General features: G+C 38.5%; 1 protein-coding gene across 1 annotated transcript in view; it reads right to left on the reverse strand.

The window, feature by feature from the left end:
- Positions 1 to 20,665, reverse strand: part of LOC140686652 (serine/threonine-protein kinase Nek10-like) — a 70,123-nt gene that overhangs the window by 21,165 nt on the left and 28,293 nt on the right. The window contains exons 8-11 of the mRNA XM_072940855.1: positions 11,036 to 11,073; positions 10,796 to 10,936; positions 3,061 to 3,090; positions 1,085 to 1,185 (exon numbers count right to left, since the gene is read on the reverse strand). Coding sequence (XP_072796956.1) covers positions 1,085 to 1,185; positions 3,061 to 3,090; positions 10,796 to 10,936; positions 11,036 to 11,073 — 310 coding nt within the window. The remainder of the gene's footprint in view (positions 1 to 1,084; positions 1,186 to 3,060; positions 3,091 to 10,795; positions 10,937 to 11,035; positions 11,074 to 20,665) is intronic.

The following is a 20,665-nucleotide window of genomic DNA, read 5'->3' on the forward strand; positions in this document are numbered from 1 at the left end:
GGTTGGGGTGTTCTTGTGAAGGAAACAGTGGTCCGCCTACTAGAGCATTCCTTAATCCATATGACAGAAAAGGAACTCTAGGTCTGCCAGACAAAAATGTGACGTGAGTGGCTGCTGCCTCAGTGGAGAGTCACAGCCTCTCACGCAGTTTCCAGAACTCAGTCAGTTCCAAGACCTACAGCCCCTCGATTGGTGGGAAAGCTGAGGCTCCTTGTGGAAGGACCCTGAGCACTGCTGTAAGTATGCAATATAAATTTTCCTCCAAGCCTTCCCCAAATGTTTACCAGAGACCCCCCAGATGTTTACCAGAGTGACTGTTCACTGAGAAGAAGGAAATCCACAGGGTTTTAGGGAAGCTCAGACACCAGCAATCAAGTGACTCTAAGTCCTACGGTCTTATAATGTCACTGCAATACACTAATCCAAATAGTTTCTTGTTTGTTTTGTTATGTTTGCTTTTGGGGGGCAGTAGGTGTATTAGCCCGAGTTAGACTTACAATGGGCCCAGCTGTTCCACTTGCCTGGCGGGATTTCTCTCTACTACTTGAATGTTTAGTTGGAGTCGCCACAATTGGCAACAGACAGAATCACCAGACTGGTTCTCTGAAACTTAGCGTGAGACAACGTTTGTACGTTTTGCTCATCGATATGCCTCAAGTGCCTAGAACAGTGGCTGGTACATTGCAGGCACCTAATAATTGTATGTCAAATTAAAGAAAATGAATGAGTGAAGATGTATAATCTTAAACTTCAAAATAATAGTCACTTTCTTGTCCAAATGTCTACACTTATTTGTCTCTAAAAGTTTATTTTCATATTAACAGGACATTACCTTTGGTAAATGAACATTCAAGTTGCTTATCAAGACACAGATTTATGTAAATAATGTGTAGCCAGTGCTTGCTTTCCCAAGGCCTAAGGGTCACTGAGATTTAGGAACAGTTTTGCTAAGCCAAAATGTTCCCAGTCATATGCAGTTGGAGGGAGTAAGAACAAGCATGGCTCTAACTGAAAGTTCCACAAAGCAGTTGTGCCCCGAACTTGTACATAAAATGAAAAGGAAGGAAGAAGTTAGGACACTGACCTGAGTGATGTAGATGATTTTGTGCAGCTGGATTAAGATCTGCTGGATGGGGTCACTGATCTGACGTACTTTCCTCTGGGACACGGCAATTCCTGCAGATGCTGTGGATGACAAATTCTCCAGTTAGTTAAGACCCTGGTTTTCCCCTTCAAAAGTGGCATTTGTGGGAAATGGGGTAAAATTCTGAAAAAAATAAATAAATAAAAGATTTAAAGTAAAAACTTTCATCCTACCAGTGAGACAGTATGTAGAGACCTTGTAACACTTCAATATCTTACGACACTGGAGGTGTAATCCCTTCCCTCTATTTCTCAGACTTCTAAGTAACATAATGATGTCATCATTTATAAAATCTGAAAGACTGTTTATCACTTGGGAATTTTGCCTGCAATTACATTATGCTGCCACCAGGAGTCAGTGGTGTCTTGGCTACTGTGGTCATTGAAAAGCTAGGTTTCACATATATGCAGTTAAGAGACTATCATACTTAAAATTTTTAAATTCATTATGCCCTCAATAACATAAAAAACTAATTGATTGAAACTACCCAATGAAAATATTGAATAGGCAATCTTAGCAAACAAAAACCCAAAAAATTCTGATTTATAATAATCAAGGGTTTGAAAATCATGTTACTTTCAAACCTGTGATTATCACAAAGTATACTTTTCACCTTCATTTCTCTTCAGGTCTAAATAAGACACAGATAATTTTTCCTGAATTCTCATCAGAGCACCACATCACGTTCACAGTTCAAGACTAGCCTGGTGTCCAATTGCATATAAGCTGCTTTCCCAGATTCAAATGTCAGAGTCACACGTGGCCTGTTTTTAACTCTGAGGAATGTAAAGCTATTTAAAGGAATGACCTAGGCCCCTAGATCAGCCACAAGGCCACCTCTGCCTCCCCTCGCCCTCAGATCCACACTGGAGAAAGTGGAAGACACTTCAGATACATGGATGTAGGCTGTCCTCTCCCCACCTTCATGCTCTTTCCCTTCCTCCCCAGAACCAGTTGCACACTTTCTGAAACAATGCTTTTCTTGCCAGTTTCTCTTCATTCAAAGAAAAGGTGCAAGATCTTTCATTCCTTACCTCCACACAACCTTGAAATTACAACCTTGAAATCAACCAGTCTGTATAAAATTAAATGTGAATACAATCATTGCTTCAGCAACAGCTAGGATTTTGAAAAAATGATTCTTATAGAAATGATTTCTGGGAAAGCTTGCATAAAAACTTTAGTTTTCAAAACATTTAAAGAGAAAATTTAAGGTAGTCATTAAAAGAGTCAACTTTTTTTTTATTAGCATAGGAAAATTTATATTTAGAAGACAAACCCCAAAAGAGAAAATAAATGCAACATTTAAAGAAATGTTATTTTCTTCATGGGTATCTTTCCTGAGTTTGTTGAGAAATTCATTCAAGAAATAATCTAGCTCTAGTTTGTGTACATTTAATACCCTGTTTAAATGTTTGAAATTTAAAGGATCTACCTCTGCTAGGCACTGTATCTAACTCCTTTTAAGTATCAACTACTTGATCGTTTAAAAGATGAGGTTTAATAAATTACCCTTAGGGTAAAAATGTGATGGTAAACCAGAGAGGATTAAGGTAGCTCAAAAATAGAAAGCAGAGAGCTGGAGGTATCTGCTCTGGCCTGCAGAGATGGCAAAGTGTACATACATTGTATTTCCCACAGTTGTGCTCCTTTGCAGAAATAATTCTTAAAATGTAATTGTCTAGACTGATACCCAAAACTAATGTGGCCAAGTTGACGCTGCTACAGGAACATTAGCTCTGCATTTTCAGAAACCAGAGGGCTTGGTTTTTGATCAGTTTTATGCTGACTAGTTTATGTTCCTGGCATGTGGACTTAATGTTCATAGGTAATGATTTAAAATCTGACAGCATGGCAGAGAGTTCTCAGATTTGTGATGACACTTTGAGTGGGGTGTCTCATGGCTTTCACTCTACCTTGCCACAGGAATGTGCTCATCTGTGGCCCTACATGCAAAAACAGAGATTGTTAGCTGGAACGCCTGCCTTCTGAACTGCTCAGTTATGCAATGTAACTTAAAATCATGTTTCTTAAGGCCCTTGACCACTACGCTGTCAATCCCAGTAAGTCTTTGACTTTTGAAAACAGTTTTGATTGCTTACTGTCTAAAAAAATAACTGAAAAATATGTAATTACACATGCCCACTGTAAAATGACCAAACAAATGTGAAACAACGTTAAGTGTCAAGGAAGCAGCTCGAGGCTCCCTGCAGCCACCACCCACCAGCCACCTCCCCCGGAAGTAATCTCTGCTGTTAGCGTGGCGCATTCCCTTCCGGTTGCTCTTCTGTCCATTGACATACTTAAGTGTGTATCTTCAGAACAGTATTTTTCAGTCTGTGGTTGAGTCTTAAAATCTGTTTAACGAGTCATGACCAGCATTTTGAGAAAAAAAACAAAGGGAATGGAATGGGATGAAAAGAAATAGAACAGGACAGAAAAAATTCAGAGTGCACTGCATGAAGTAAGGGCCCACTCAGTCATATAAACTGTGTATCTTACTGAGGGTCATTTCCAAAGTGACTTTAAAAGCCACTGCTGTAGAAAATCTATAGTATTACCTCATGTTTTCCTTTCCTCTTTTGCAATAAATGGTGATATATCATAAGACCGTTTTACAATTTTTTAAAAAAATATTTGGGGGGTAATTAGGCTAATTTATTTACTTATTTTCTTACTAGAGGTACTGGGGGTTGAACCCAAGACTAATGCAGGCGAGGCATGCACTCTACCACAGAGCTATGCCCTCCGCCAGTACAGTTTTTATCTTCAGTGTGTCACAAAGATTCTTCTTGTCAACGCGCAGTTACAGCTCATTATTTATAACTGCTACTGAGCAGTATGACATGTTCTGAATGCATCATACTTTCTCAGCCACTTCTGGGAACTTAGCTTGCTTTTAATTTTGTTCTAAGTGATGCTACAGTGAGTAAACATGCACATGCCGCATTGTGCATAAGCACAAGAAGTCTTTTAGAGTAGATGAGGAGAAATTAAATAGCTGAGTATAGATATTTCCTATATTAACAAATACATTCTAAAGTGGATAGATCAATTTGCACTCTGACCAGAAGACAATCCATTTTTCTACACTTTAATCAACACTATATATTATCAAATGCTTCGATTCTGCAAATCTGATTTTGTTTTATTTTGCGTTTATCTGAATGCTGATGAGGTTTACTGCACTTTGGTGAATTTTCTGTTTGGGTCCCAAGCTTCTTTTTTCTTACTGATTTGTAAATACTCTTTACATTGTCTGATTACTACTTCCTTTATTGTATTTTACACTTTACCTGTGTTTTTACCTAATCTGCTATTTCTTTTCAACTTAAAGGGCAGTTCCCAACCCCATTACCTAGACTACAGGCAATTTGTAATCTCGCCACCAAAACAGTGTCTCAGGTCCCTGCTGCTGCCGTATCGTGACAAGACAGGATGTCATGACTACTTCAGCACTCTGGGCTGCTCTGGCAGGATTACTGAGATGTGAGTGATCACAGGGGTTAGAGTTGGGGAGAAAGAGTTAAATCTGAGACTGGTAGTGATGGGAGTCTGGCTGTAACGTTTGCAAGTCCTCTTGATTTCCTGAACAACTTCAGCAAATACTGGGTAGGAGAATTATTATTCCTCCTTTTCTATCTTATTAAATCATTGCTCTTTTTTATATTCCCCATCCCAAAATGTGTATTTATTTAGGTCTTAATAATTTTAGGAAAGCAAAAATGATAAAAATTCAAATAGATATCTTTTAAAATTTGTGTTCTTTAGTTAAATATTAGTAACTACCAAGATTGCAGCAAACGTTAGCCACATCATTTTGAGTTTTAAAGCATTCTCTCAATCTTTCAGTTTAGCACACTGAAAATACTATGCATCCTAAATACTCAAAAACATTACAAGCCGTGTTTACATAGACAATATTATTCAATTTTTATTAAAACAAACTTTCCTTAAAAAGACATCATAGAAGCTGACCATATTGCAATGTCACATCTACAGAGTATGTCCATGATTCATATCTATGTGGTTCCTATTGCAAAAGATAGACAGTATTTGGTCTCATTAAAATTTAAATGAGATCCAAGTTTAAAATTGGAATACTCCGTGTTGCTTTTATACTTTTTTTAAAATAGTGAACCTTATTACGTTTTTAAAACTTAGAAGGAAACTACGAAATTCACTGTGAGAGGCAATTTACTTAAAGTGTCAAAAATTGTATTTACTAGCATGAGCATGACATTAAACAGCTAGCTTTTCCCTCTGGGGTGGCAGGAGGACCCGGAGGAAGACCAGTGCTTTGCTAGCATGGACGTGGGCAAGGTGCGGGGGAGGGTTTTACACATTTCGTCTCATGTCATCCTAAGAACCGTTCTGAAGGGTAGTCATTTTTATCCTCATTTTATAGATGACTGAGATTAAGAGAACTGTCCAACCAAGGCTGCAGTGCTGGGATATGAAACGAGGCAGCCCCTTAACTCTACCCTGACTCAGCCTCCTGACTCAGCACTGGGAGACTGTGAAATCATGGACATTTCCTCTGGTTACTTCAAATATGAAATAATATTTATGCTCCTTCCCAGGCCTGAAATACTATTCCTCTTCTTAAAAGGAGTTGCTGTGTTTAACATGTTTTACTTGTACCTTTGAACATTTAATGGTCAAATCTTTTTGGAAAGCAGGTACATGTAATAAACTGGAAGCGTGGGGTCTCTGCAGCTGTGCAGTGCACTCCAGTCTGCCTTATCGTCTCATGGCACATTACGGTAGCCAAGTTAGTTGCCCATTCCTGGTGCTTTGAGGCATGATTTATATTATATATCCCGTCTCCTGAAACTACAATTCACAACACAAGCCCGGAGCTGTTAAGTACTATAAGTTGAATAAAAGATGGATTACATACATTCCCCCAGTTGACCAAAGTGTAGTACCAGCCTATTTCTGAATTCTCTCTGCTAAGCGTTGGGAATTTTTGAACAACTAGGGAAGAGAGTTTCAAGCAGGAGCTCCTTGAAAAAGTAAAAAATATTTTCCCTTTGTGAATGGGGCCAAAACATACATGGGTTTCTCAATATGGGACGAACCACCCTGCTGAAAGACAGTGCAACCTTGTAAACTTAAGGACGGTGAACAGATTTGCTCTGGCCTCTTTCCTTTCCTTTTGTAAAATGCAATAAAGGAACTCAACTGTAGTTTAAATCTACAAATGCTCAGCAGTCAATCTCTGCACAACAGTGTGGAAGGCACCAGAAGTTGGGCCAAGAACACTGAACTCACAAGGGGTTCTCGGGAGGTCCACCTGGAGAACCACTGGATGGGGGACAGAGAGTTGATGCCAAAGTCCCATTTGAGAAGACCATGAAGAATGAGTACAATTTCAATAGGTGTATGACTGGGGTTTGGTGTGAGGGAAGGTCTATTTTAGTGGCAGCTTCTGAGTGAGAGGAAGTTCCAGCAAAGGACAGGAGTCAGCCAAGTGCCCAGTCTGTCCTGCGTTCAGGACCATGGAGAGGTACAGTCCGGGGTGAGCTGAAGGGGTAGTCAGGGGCCATATGAGACGGTGATGTCAGACAAGATGATCTCATGAGAAGAGGCTGGAACCGAAGCCAGGCCCATGTGGAGCAGCACATGGTGACTGTGGGGAGCAGGAGCCCAGGAGGGGCTGAAGCTCCGACCTGAGTCACTGAGAGAATGACTCTCTTGGAGGAGAGTGGGGAGGAAGTGAGAGAGATGATGGCGGGAGTGGAGGTGGGGGCGGCATGGAATCCTACCCAACACAGACCACCAGTAGCTCCACAGTAAGGAGAAATGATAAGCAAGAGACTCGACGGTCTGGGCCCAGTGCCCCCACCGCGTGCTCCCTGGCAGAACTTCCCATGGGATGGCAGGAAGCTGCATCAAAGCCTCAGCCCTTCTGTTTGGTATCTAGACAAGTGGGGGCACTGGGCAGATGGGTGGGGAGGGGGAGGATGGTCCAGAAGATGGTGTTATGCCCACCTCCAGCATAAAGGGGTTTTACTTCCTCTAAGTGAGTGCCAGCAAGGAACCGGTTAGAACCCAATGGTGTAACTGCATGGCAGTGACAAGGACCTAACCTGACATGACCCGGTGCTCACTGTAATATAATTGGCACTGCAGCTTAGGCCCCCCCATGGGTTTCTCTGTGTGTATCATGGGTAAGGACATGTGCAAAGGGGATAAACATGACTGGGCATTCCAGGGGCAAGAGCTGTCAATCAAAAGATCACCTCTAAGTGAGGGTAAAAGAGGAGGGACAAAGACCATTGCTATCTGCCCTTGGATCAGCCTGCCTCCTGTTCTTAGGGGTGTACTTTCCCTTCCCTAAATAAATCCTTTCCAATCTTTTCTGCACAAACCACCATCTACCGTCTGTATTCTTAGCTTTCGAGTAATACAAGAACTGGGGTCTTTTTCCTGCCCCTTTGGGAGTAACACCTCCTTTCATTCCAGCCTCAGGAACTAGCTGTTTAAAGGCCAAAGAAGCAAGGCTGCTTTGAGGCCCTTCAATCTTGAATTCTGGCAGAATCATCTTTATACAATGGGCTGAATCTGTGCGTGTGTACGGATTAGGGTTTCCTCCAGTTCCAAACTCTGTGTCTTTTGTTATTTTTTTTCAAAATATATCATCTGAGCATTTTTAAAGTTGCTAAGTCCCTTAAAATGACTACCTAGTACACATGGCAAGATGCTGTGTGGAACATTCACTGCTGTATTATTTCTCACACTCACTTTTGACCTCAGGAGACTCCCATCATCAAGAAGCAGAGCGTGAGGCTAGCACCTCCCCAAGACAGGGAGGCAGAGAGGAGCCAGGGAACAGAGAGGGTACATTCCTGGGCTTGAAAAAGCAATGTCTAAGCAAAAGGCAGAGAGAGTCAACAGACCTACAGCTGAACAAACTCTTCTTCCTGCCCCTTCTGGGTAAGAGAAAGCTTCTCCGAGGAGGGAGGATGAAGGAACAAGGAGAAGAAAAGAGAGTGTCAGAAAAGATTCAAGTTCCAGCTCACTTTGGGCCAAGCCTGGGGTGGGGGCAGTGAGAAGGGCAGAGTGGCTGATGGGATTCTCTCTAAGTCTGGGGGTTCAAGAGTGGTAAGTCTGGGGGCCTGGTCCCCACAGGGAATTCTGGGGGGTCAGCCATGCAGAAGTGCCCTGTGTCATATGACACAGGATGGAACAGGGCAGTAAAGATGGCTTCCTGGGGTGTCAGAGCAACAGGGCTCTGCTCAGCTCCCACATCTCCACGTCTGGAGAGGTGGGGAAAAACAGGCCAGACCTCCCAGGCCCTGGGGAGGTGAATGGACAGAGTAAGTGCTACAGAGGTCCTGCCTTCATGTAAAGGGGACACAGGCCCGAATGGAAACGTGGGCTGTGATTTGCCTGTAGGCTAACTGATTATGTTTTCTGATGTGTGAAATAGGGTCTCAATAGAAAACTTAAGTTCAGTTTTGGGGAAATGTTTTACAGACAGGTTTATTTCCCCCCCCCCCCGAATTTGTGATCAAAAAAGAACATATGCATTTGGTTTAGTTCATATCGCCTGGCCCCTGCCAGGCCTAGTTTTTCCTGGGATATGCTACCATCACTAACAGAGTCGTACTGGCTCCCGTTATTCCTACTAGAGGGAACTTTTTTCTCTGAAAGTCAGTTCTCTTGAAGAAGCTCAGAATTCTCCAGGAGAAAATACTGTGGTGGGAAAATACTACGTTCAGCACTACAGATGCAAAAGCTAACCAAGCTACGGGAGTTTGGCAGTGCACAAAGTTCTGCTGTATCACCACAGCATGAGCCAGAAGTGCACATTTACAGGTCAACACAGGCAAGATCACGTTCCAACACAGCCACCTGGCCCTCTAAGAGAACAGTTCCCACCTTTGTTCACACAGAAAATGATGCTCATGCACTAGATACAGTCTTGGGAGCATGTCCAGGTTTTGACAAAATTCTCTCCTCCCCAACACTTTTTTTTCCCCCCTGAACATTCAGGCAATACACGACCCTAGCTGTTGGTTATGCATAATGGAATGAAGTCTGGTTTGCAGATGAGGAAATCGAAGTGGAAGGGGATGGTACCAGTTTTTTATGACTTGATAAAGCAACCAATAGTCCAAGTTTACCTGCAGCATTTAAAAATGTATGACTTCTATAATATGGAGAAAAACCATTTTGTATTAAGATGAAAGAAAACAAAGACTTTGGCTTTTTTATTTGAAAGTGAGATAATTCATAGATAGTAACCCAAATTTTCCCATATGCATCACAGTGTATTCTCTAGTATTAGTAGAAACTAATCATTCTTTATAGGGAAACTTTAGCATTCACTGACAACAATTAAGATCCTATATATATATATAATATATAATATATATTTTATATATTTATGTATTATTTTAAATAAAAATACATGAGTCAGTAAATTTTTAAAAATTAGACAGTATTACAAACTGTAGGTCTAAGAAATATATTACATGTGAACTGTGCTAAATGGTTTGTTTAAATATCCAGAGATCGCTGACATCAAGCCAAGTCTCAAACCCAACACTCCCTTCATTAAAAGCAATTTCTATTAGGAGTCACAACAGAACTTGAAATTGCTTATCTATGTATGTGTTCTGTTCTCACTATTATAAAGCCAATCAACAATCATTTTAGCTTCATGATTATGTTATGAACTTACCTTATGCCAAAATAGCAGGCGTAGAGCATGGTCAACAGATAGTTTTGAACATCTTAATAACAAAGCCATCTATTTTTCGCATCTATGCTGATGGTGTAAATGGCCCCAAACTGTCAGTAACTTTCCAAAGCACATTTAATAAATGTGGAGACACGGACTAATATTACAGTAAATCAATTCACATCTCCTATGTTCACTATACCTGTTAACTCTATAAAAAAATGTGAATTAAGGAAGCCAAAGTGAAAACAGTACCCAGAAATAATTCTGAATTAACCAAAGTAGTAAAATAGAACATTATACTCGAGAGTCATACACTCATACATATGTTTAAAGCACAATCACTAATTTTTTTCCCTGAATTGTCCAGGTTTAGCTACAAACTTACTATTACTGTTGAACTTTGGTCCTCTTTAACAGAAATTAGAAATATTAATTCACATACATTTTTCTCAAACCATTACTGTAAAATTTTATATCTTAAGAATCCATAATTTTTACATTCCTTGAGAAACAATATATAATATTGTTTTAATCAAATTTACTAACTGTAAAGAAGTATCTGTGTCAGACTAAAGGAGATAAGAAAAAGATACGCTTTACTCTCTTGTATCATTATGTGTAGGGCTCACATAAGTATGTATGTAAAACACAATTACTACTTTTTGTTAGTAGGTATGCACTGTCAGCCTCAAAATTCAACTGGCTAACATTCCTACCAAAGCAAAAATGCAGCTTTTAGAAAAACAAACTACACTAGCTCATTAAATAAGTGAACACAGAAAGCATTTAGACTCTGTTAACTTGCCAAACTAATAATGGTGGAAAATGAAACAAAACTCTCCTGCTCTTTGTAGGAAAATTACCTCCCAAGCATCATTCAGACATTTCAGGCCCAACCATCAACCTTCTCCACCCACGTGCATCTGACATCAACTTGACCTAACGGGTACTACCATGGTGTCTGAGACTGCGAAGAATCACAGCAGGGAGGCTGTGGGCCTGCCACCCTGTCACTACCTCGGCCTCTAGCTCCTTAACATGGGCCCTGAGCATGAGGGGTGGCACTTTCAAAAGCAGGTCAAGAGGCAGCAAAGCTGAAGAAATAAAAGGGGGAAAGATATGAGACTTTAACATACAATACATTGAATTTCAGGGAGCTATGGATGATTTTACTGCCTCCAACACTAAATTACCTGGTCTTGGTCTTGATCCTATTCCACCAGTGAAGTCTCTGAAAACAGAATTAGAAGGATTTATTCGACTTGGATTGTGACTAACATTTACTGAAAACCTATACCCCACTATGGTTCACGTGTGAACATAAAGGTACTTTTCTCTGAGGATGCTCTCAAGAGTTCAATAAAGAGTGAAAATAAACATATTTGAAACCAGAGCAGAGCAGACACTCTATGACCAAGGCCTCTTCCTGCCACAGTTGTTCATAAGCTCTAAGAATGATTCCGAGCCTAAACCTTACTACCTTGAGTGATTTTCTTGTCACATTTAAAATCAAAACAACTCATTTTGTATTAGAAAGAAATGACATTTAAAATTTTACATGTAATATTTTCCATGCTTTAGTTCTGCTGTCTTGAAGAAGAAATTATCACTATTCCTATAAAATGAGATGAGTTTTGCATTTAAGATGACTATATTTTCCTTAATTCCCCAGTGTTATTAACATCACTCGTTTGCCCTACCCTAAAATTCTCGATTTCCTGATCATTTTGCAACTTGGTCTCAGCGCCTTCCACCTAGTGGAAGAGGCATTAGACCCTACAAAGGGGAGCCATGAATAAACTTCAACCTTGTTTTTTTCTCTACTGTAATCAAGTCAATTTATATTTCTTTTTAAAATTTTTAATAGACTTTATTCTTTTAGAGCAGTTTCAGGTTCACAGCAGAATTGAACAAAATACAGAGCTCACACATAGCCCTCCCCACCCACACGTATATACTCCACTTCCCTCAACATCCCTCATCAGTGAGGCATATTTGGTACAGTCGATGAATGAACATGCGTACATTATTATCAACCAAAGTCCATAGTTTACATCAGGGTTCAGTCTTGATGTTGTACATTCTATGGGCTTTGACAAATGCATAATCACATGTAGCCACCACTATAGTATTATACAGAATAATTTCATTGCCCTAAAATCCCTTGTGCTCCATCTATTCATTCCCCCCTCCCTCCCTCTCCCCAAACACCTTGAAACCATGATCTTTTTATCATTTCTGTATCTGTGCCTTTTCCAGGATATGATTTGGTTGGAATCATACAGTTTGTAGCCTTTTCAGACTGGTAGAGCCAATTTCTTATCAGTTTTTTTTGTTTTTTTGTTTTTTTTTTTTTTAGTGAGAGAAGAATCACCTATGCTCTGACAAGTTATGAGAAACATACTTCAACTTAATGCAATGCAACAAAGGTGCATCAAATATCTGAGTGGAGTGGCAGATGCCTACACAAGCAGTGCACTGAACCTCTGTCCATATATGGACCACATATGCTTCAGCTATCCACTCCTCTGGGGCAAAGGGCCTGTGCAGGGAGGAGGGGAAAAATGCACTTACAGGAACAGAGCCAGCCTAAGCTTGACCCTCAGGACTTCTGCTATGGCAACTTGGGAGCAGACCCCACCCCTAACAGGGCAGTGATGACCACTAAGCCAAAGGATGTCCTGCCTCAGATCTGGTGCCAGCTCTAGCTCCTCCATCTCCAGCCCCACCTCCTACCAAGCTGATAGCTACCAGTACACCCTGAGGAAAGGTCTGAGTTGCAACAACATCAAATCCAGCTCTCCCACAAAAGGCCCTGGGCACATGCAGTTTGCATGGGGATGGTCCCACACAAGAACACCCATTTCAAGACTGCAGTGGATAACTGTCTCATCTCAGCTTGTAGAGGCAGAGAGAAAGTTAAGCAAAATAAAAAGTCAGAGGAACTACTCTCGATTAAAAAGCAAAAGGAACCCTGTGAAAATAAATAATGAAACAGAAATAAACACTAAATCAGATATAGAATTCATATGTAGGTAATAAAAAAGTTAACTGAATAAGGGGAAATAATTGATTTCAACACTGAACATTTTAACAAGAAATTAGAAAATATAAAAAAAAGACTCAACCAGAAATGAATTACTCAATAGCTTAAATAAAAAACACACCAGATGAAATAAACAACAGACTTAGTGATACAGAAGACACAAAAATGAACTGGAAGACAGAATAATGGAAATCACTGAATCAGACAGCAGGAAGAAAAACACATTTTAAAGAAGAGTGTAATTTAACAGATCTCTAGTATAAAATTAAGGATTCCAACTTTCACATTATAGGGGTTCCAGAAGGAAGGGGGGGATCAAAAAATACTTGAGGAACTTATAGCTGAAAACTAAAAAAGTGAACAGATATTTATGTACAGGAGCACACAGTCTCAAACAAGATGAAACGAAACACCAAAACATAGCATAACTAAAATGGCAAAAGTTAAAAATAGAGTTTTCTAAAGGTATCAAGAGAAAAGCAGTTGTATACAAGGGAATACCCATAAGGCTATCAGCTAATTCTCTGCAGAAATTTTGCAGGTCAGAAGAGAGTGGCATGATATATCTAATGTACTGAAAGGGAAAAATCTGCAACCTAGGATACTCTGCCCAGCAAGATTATCATTTAGAATAGAAGGAGAAATAAAAAAACTTCTCAGACAAGCAAAAACTGTAAGAATTCAGTAATACTAAACCTACCCTAAAAAAAAATGTTGAAGGGTCATTTCTAAATGGAAAAGATGCAAGAATCCACCAGAAAAGGAAAATCACAATAGGGAAGGCAAATAAATAAAAGGATTGATGATACCTAAATAAGAGAGTACAACACAGATTCAAAAAAAACAAATTATTTTTGTGAAAGCAATTATAACTACAATTAACAGCAAAAGGATAAACACCAATGTGTAAACTAGGACACTAAAATACATAATTTGGGGATAGGGTGGTAAAAATGTAGATCTTTTAGAATGTGTTTGAATTCACATGACCATCAGTTTAAAAAAAGTAGATACAGTTATGGGTCAACAAACTTGAAAACCAGGGTAACCACTAACTGAAAACATACAGAAGATTCACAAAAACCAGAAAGAAAGGAACTCAAGCATAATACAAAATGAAATCATCAAACCATAAAAGGAAAAACAAAATGAAGGAATGATGAAAGAAGAATTACAAAGTGAAACAGAAAACAGGGTTTAACATGAAAAAAGCACATACCTATCAACAATTGCTGTAATGTCAATTGATTAAATGCTTCAATCAAAAAATATACAGTGGCAGATTAGATTCTAAAAAAAGGACCAACAATATGCTGCCTACAAGGGACTCACTTCAGGGTGAAAACCATACAGACTGAAAGTGAGGGGATGGAAGAAGGTATTTCATGCAAATAGAAACTACAAGACAGTGAAGGTAGCGATACTTATATCAGACAAAACAGGCTTTAAAACAAAGTTCATAAAGAAAGGCAAAGAAGGATATTGCACAATGGTAAGGGGTCAATAAAAGAAGAGGATATTATACTTGTTCTGCTATATAGACCCAATTTAAGAACATCCAAATACAAATACTAAAAACAAATACTAACAGACATAAAGGGAGAAACAGACAAGAAAACAATAACAGAAGACTTTAACACCCCACTCACATCAATAGACAGACCTTCCAGACATAAAATCAATAAGGCAACAGAGGGCCTAAAGGACAAAATAAGCCAGTTGGACTTAACTGATATCTTCAGGGCACTATGTCCAAAAAAGCCCAGAATACACATTCTTTTCAAGACTGCATGGAACATTCTCTAGAATAGACCACATATACTAGGTCACAAAATAAACCCCAACAAATTTAAGAGGATAAAAATTGCAAGCATCTTTTCTGACCACAACAGTATGAAACTAGAAATCAACCACAGAAAGAAAGACAACGGGAAAAAATGAACACATATACACTAGATAGCATTCTACTACAAAACCAATGGGTCAATGATAAAATCAAAGAAAAATCAGAAAATACCTCGAGACAAATGACAATGAAACACAACCTCACAAAATCTCTGGGATGCAGCAAAAGCAGTTCTAAGAGGAAAGTTCATTGAAATGTAGGATTTCCACAAAAAAAAAAAGGAAAAATCTCAAACAACCTAATACACCCTGTAAAAGAATTAGAAAAAGAAGAACAAACAAAACCCAAAGTCAGTATAAGGAAGGAAAGAATAAAGATCAGAGAGGAAATAAACAAAATAGAGATGAAAAAAAATACAAAGGATCAATAAAACCAAGAGCTAGGTTTTTGAAAAGCCAAACCAAATCAATAAGCCTCTAGACCAGCTCACCTAGAAGAAAAGGGAGAGGACCCAAATAAAATAAGAAATGAAAGAGGAGAAACAACAATTGATACCACAGAAATAGGAAAAAAAACTGTAAGAAAATACTACAATAGTTACATGCCAACAAATTAGACAACCTAGAAGAAGTGGGTAATTTTTTAGAAACAGCCTGCCAAATCTGAGTCAAAGAGAAACAGATTAATTTGAATAGACCAATCAGTAGAAGTGAAATACAATCTGTAATAAAAACAAAACTCCCTGAAAGCAAAATCCAGGGCTGAACAGCTTCACTGGGAAATTCTACCAAATAAACAAAGAAGAACTTATATTTATCCTTCTGAAACTTTTCCAAAAGATTGAAAAGGAGGGAACACTCCCAAAGTCATGCCACGAAGCCACCATCATTCTGATACTAAAACCAAAGACTACAAAAATAAAGAAAATTATAGGCCAGTATTTTTTTATGAATATAGATACAAAAATCCTCAACAAAATATTAGCAAACTGAATCCAACAGAAAGAGGGTCATACACCATGATCAAGTTGGATTCATTCCCAGGATGGTTCAACATACACAAATCAATCAATGTGATACAGCACATTAACAAAAGACAAAAACCACATGATCATCTCAATAGATGCAGAAAAAGCATTTGATAAAATTCAACATCCACTGATGACAACTCTCACCAAAGCAGGTATAGAGGGAACAAATCTCAACATAATAAAAAGCCATTTACAACAAACCCAGAGCCAACACTACACTCAACAGTGAAAAGTTGAAAGTGTATCACTAAATTCAAGGAACAAGATGAGGATGCCCATTCTCACCACTTCTACTCAACATAGCATTTAAAGTCCTTGCCACATCAGTCAGACAAGAAAAAGAAACAAATGTATCCAAATTGGAAGGGAGGGGGTAAAACTCACTATTTGTGGGTGACATGGTACTCTATATAGAGAAACCTGAAGACTTCACACAAAAATCATTAGAACAAATGAATTCAGTAATGTAGTAAGGTACAAGATTAATATACAGAAATCTGTTGCACTTCTTTACACTAACAATAAAATAGCAGAAAAAGAAAGTGAAATAACAGTACCACTTAACATCACACCAGAGTATATATCTGGAGGGAACTCTAATGCAAAAAGTTACATGCACACCAATGTTCATAGCAGCACTGTATACAACAGTCAAGACACGGAAGCAACCTAAATGTCCATCAACAGATGACCAGATAAAGTAGTTGTGGTATATTTATGCAATGAAATACTACTCTGCAATAAAAAAGAATAAAATAATGCCATTTGCCAGCAACATGAATGGACCTAGAGATCATCATTCTAAGTGAAGTAAGCCAGAAAGAGAAAAGAAAAATACAGTATGATATTACTTATATGTGGAATCTAAACAAAAAAAGAGAAAAAAGGACACTACGAACTCATCTACAAAACAGAAACAGACTTGCAGACTTAGTAAACAGTCTTATGGTTACTGGGGAAAGGGGGTGGGAAGAGATAAATTTGAGGGTTTGAGATTTACAAATGCTAGCCACTGTATATAAAAATAGACTTTAAAAAAGTTTCTTTTGTATAGCACAGGGAACTATGTTCAATATCTTGTAATAATGCTTAATGGAAAAAAATTAAAATGAATATATGTACATATATGCATGACTGGGACATTGTCCTGTACACCAGAGATTCACATTGTAATTGATTGTACTTCAATAAAAATAAAATAAAATCATACCAGATTATAAAATAGAATAAAATATAGCTAGGTATAAACTTAACCAAGGATGTGAAAGACCTATATGCTAAAAACCATAAAGCACTGATAAAGGAAATGCAAGATGATACAAAGAAATGGAAAGATATCCTATGTTCTTAGATTGGAAAAATTAATATTGTCTAAGGGCTGTACTACCCAAAGCATTCTACATATTTACTGTGATCCCTACTGAAATACTCAGAACGTATTTCACGGAACTAGAACAAATAAACCTAAAATTTGTGTGGAATCACAAAAGACCCAGAATTATCAATGCAATCCTGAGGAAGAAGAAGAAAGCTGGAGGCATAATCCTTCTAGACTCCAGACAATACTACAAAACTTCAGTAATCAAAACAGCCTGGAATTAGCACAAAAACAGACATACAGCTCAATGGAACAGAATAGAGAGCCCATAAATAAATCCACAATTGAGAAAAGAGTGGTGCTGGGAAAACTGGACAGCTACATGTAAAAGAATGAAATCAAAACAGTCCCCCAGACCATGCATAAAAATAAACTCAAAGTGACTTAAAGACATAAATATAAGACATGATACCAAAAAAATTCCTAGAAGAGAACATAGGCAGAATACTCTTTGACATAAACTGTAGCAATATCTTTTTGGATCGGTCTTCTAAGGCAAAACAAAGAAAAGTAAAAATAAACAAGGAACATAATCAAACTTAAACACTTTTGTCCAGCAAAGGAAACCACAGACAGACAAAATGAAAAGACAGCCTATGAAATGGGAGAAAATATTTGCAAATGATATGACCAACAATGGGTTAATATCCAAAATATACAAAAAGCTCATAATACTCAGCATTTTTTAAAAGCACAAACAACCCAATTAAAAACAGGAAGAGACCAGAATAGACATTTTTCCTAAGGAGATATTCAGATGGCCAACAGGCACATGAACAGATGCTCAACACTGTTAATCATCAGACAAATGCAAATCAAAACCACCATGAGATATCACCTCGCACCTATCAGAATGGCCTTTATCAAAAAGTCTACAAATAACAAATATTGGACAGGATGTGGAGAAAAGGGAACCTTCATAAATGTTTATAGGAATGTAAACTGGTGCAGCCCCTATGGGAAACAGTATGGAGGTTCCTCAAAAAGCTAAAAATAGATCTACCATATGATACAACAGTTCCATTCTTGGGTATGTATCCAGAAAAAAAAATTGAAAAGATACATGCATCCCAATGTTGAAAGGAACACTATTGACAATAGCCAAGCAATCCATCAACAGATGAATGGATAAAGAAGACATGGGGGGGGTGTGTGTGTGGGGTGTGTGTATTCACATATATGAATATTAATCAGCCATAAAAAAGAATGGAATTCTGCCACTTGCAGTAACATGCATGGATGTGGAAAATATTATGCTTAATGAAATAAGTCAGATACAGAGGGACAAATACTGTATGCTATCCTTTTACGTGGGATCTAAAATATAATATAAACATTTATGTAAAACAGAAACAGACTCACACATATGGAAAACATACTAGTGGTTACCAAAGGGGAAAAAGAAGGGGGAGAGGTAAATTAAGGGAATGGAATTAAGAGATACAAACCTCTATGTGTAAAATAAAGAATAAGGACATATTGTATAGCACAGGGAATTACAGATATTATCTTGCAATAACTTGAGAAGTAGTACAACCTACAAAAATACTGAATCACTATGCCGTACAGCTGAAACTAACACAATATTGTAAATCAAGTGTACTTCAGTTAAAAAGATACTTTGTTTAAGAAAAAATGTGCTACTGGGTATGTGTGAAATAGACCTCTCTGGCTAGGCTGAGTTGCTTTCAACTTTGCTGCCCCTTCATAGAATTCTAAGTTACTCTTTAAGAAACTTCAGGGAATCTTTAAAAATAACTATCACATATTCATTCATTCAAAAATATTTAGTAAGCGCCCACTGTGTGTAGGCAGTGTGCTAGACACTGGAGATGGGGTGGTGAAAACAAATAGTTTCTATAATCTTGGAAGTTACAAGATTGCACAGGTCGAGCAGAAAAACTGTTCATATCTCTGGGAATTATATCACAGATCACAAGAAAACAGTTATCTGTAATTTCAAAATAGATCAAACTCTTAATCAGAAAGGACAACTTTTAACTATAAAGTTGTTTGGTCCACAAGGGTGGACAAAAGATGGAAATTATGCACAGCCTGAGGACAGTCTGCCTCTAGACTGGACCAGATTGAATGTTTATGTCCAATATAACATTACGTTTGTAGAGGGTAGTTTCCATGACAACGCAAGCTAGAAAATATAGAAATGGTTTAACACAAAGAGGACATTCCAGAAATGTTTTATTGTGAAAAAGCTTATCATAATGAAGCTTGTGTCCTCTGAAATGGGCATTGACCAATAGCACTTCAGACTGATAAATCAGAATTTCAGAGAAATGGAAGGTTAAAAAAATTCTGAAAGGTCATCACTTCCAACTCTCTTCAGCCGTGGTGCGACTTTATGCAGAATTCATAAGCCACACCAGAAACTGAAGCCCTGACTATGAGTGTTAGCCTACGACTCCCACCCCAGACCACTCCATGTAAGGTGGCAATTGGAGGTACTAGCTTTGTAATGTTTATAACCAAGTTTGCAATGATTGTTTCAATGGGAGGTAGATTATCTGGATAATTATCTTGTCAGGGGAGTCTTGGTCATGAAGGAGATGGAATCTAGAACTTGATACCTCATAAATTCTTTCAAATATCTCTCCGAAACAAGGAAATATTTTCACATGCATTGTGAGTGCAGCACATCATTTAATTCAATCTTGTAAAGCAGTCAACACACTAACACTGATAAAAAGAAGAGACATTTAACCTTATGAAATGAGAGTCGTGGCTTACACATTAAGATGATGCAACCACACCATCTGAGCTAACTAGGGTTTTAGAGCAGGAGAGTCTCTTTCAGGTGGTGATGCACATAAACACATCCCGTGTGAAGAAGTGACACTATGGAGAGTTGCCTTCTCCGGCTCAGTAAGGGCCTCTTATCCACCTATAACGTTAATGGAGCTGGTACCACTACAGGAAGGGGTATGGCACTCCTGTGGCTCTCCACCTGTCCTCCACTGACAGCTAGAAACTAATAAGCAATAAGCCAGGGAATTTTAGAACGTCACAGAAAAGGAATACAACGGTCTTACTGACAGTAAATTGTTGTTGTAAAACTGCTTGATTGTGACATTGGTGGATAGGCCAGGTCAATTCTGGCAAGTATTTATTCAACTTAAATGAAACTAGATCTGGGCTTTGAAAAGGGAGTTGAGGGGAGAGAACAGCATCAAGTCAAAATAAGCACGATTCTGCTACCGAGAGGCCAGATCCCAAGGTTCTGAGGTTACACAAGGTCTTTCGAGTCACATGTATGATACTGGATGGTCACAAACGTTCACAATCATCTTTATACACAAACCCTGGAGTCAGGGTCACATCTTTGAATACAGTTATACATACCCTGATTTATCAAAGAAGCTGTGAACCGCAGGCATCTCTGATACCCCAAACATCCCGTGTCTAAAACCAGCCTGCCTGTGCTACACTGTTGCCTTGGCAACAGGATGCAAACATGCATGGAAAAATCTTATTGCCTGAGCAACAGGAACTTTAAAAAGGTCTTAAT

Source organism: Vicugna pacos, chromosome 17 (assembly GCF_048564905.1).
Source record: "Vicugna pacos chromosome 17, VicPac4, whole genome shotgun sequence".
In the NCBI taxonomy this organism is placed as follows: domain Eukaryota; kingdom Metazoa; phylum Chordata; class Mammalia; order Artiodactyla; family Camelidae; genus Vicugna; species Vicugna pacos.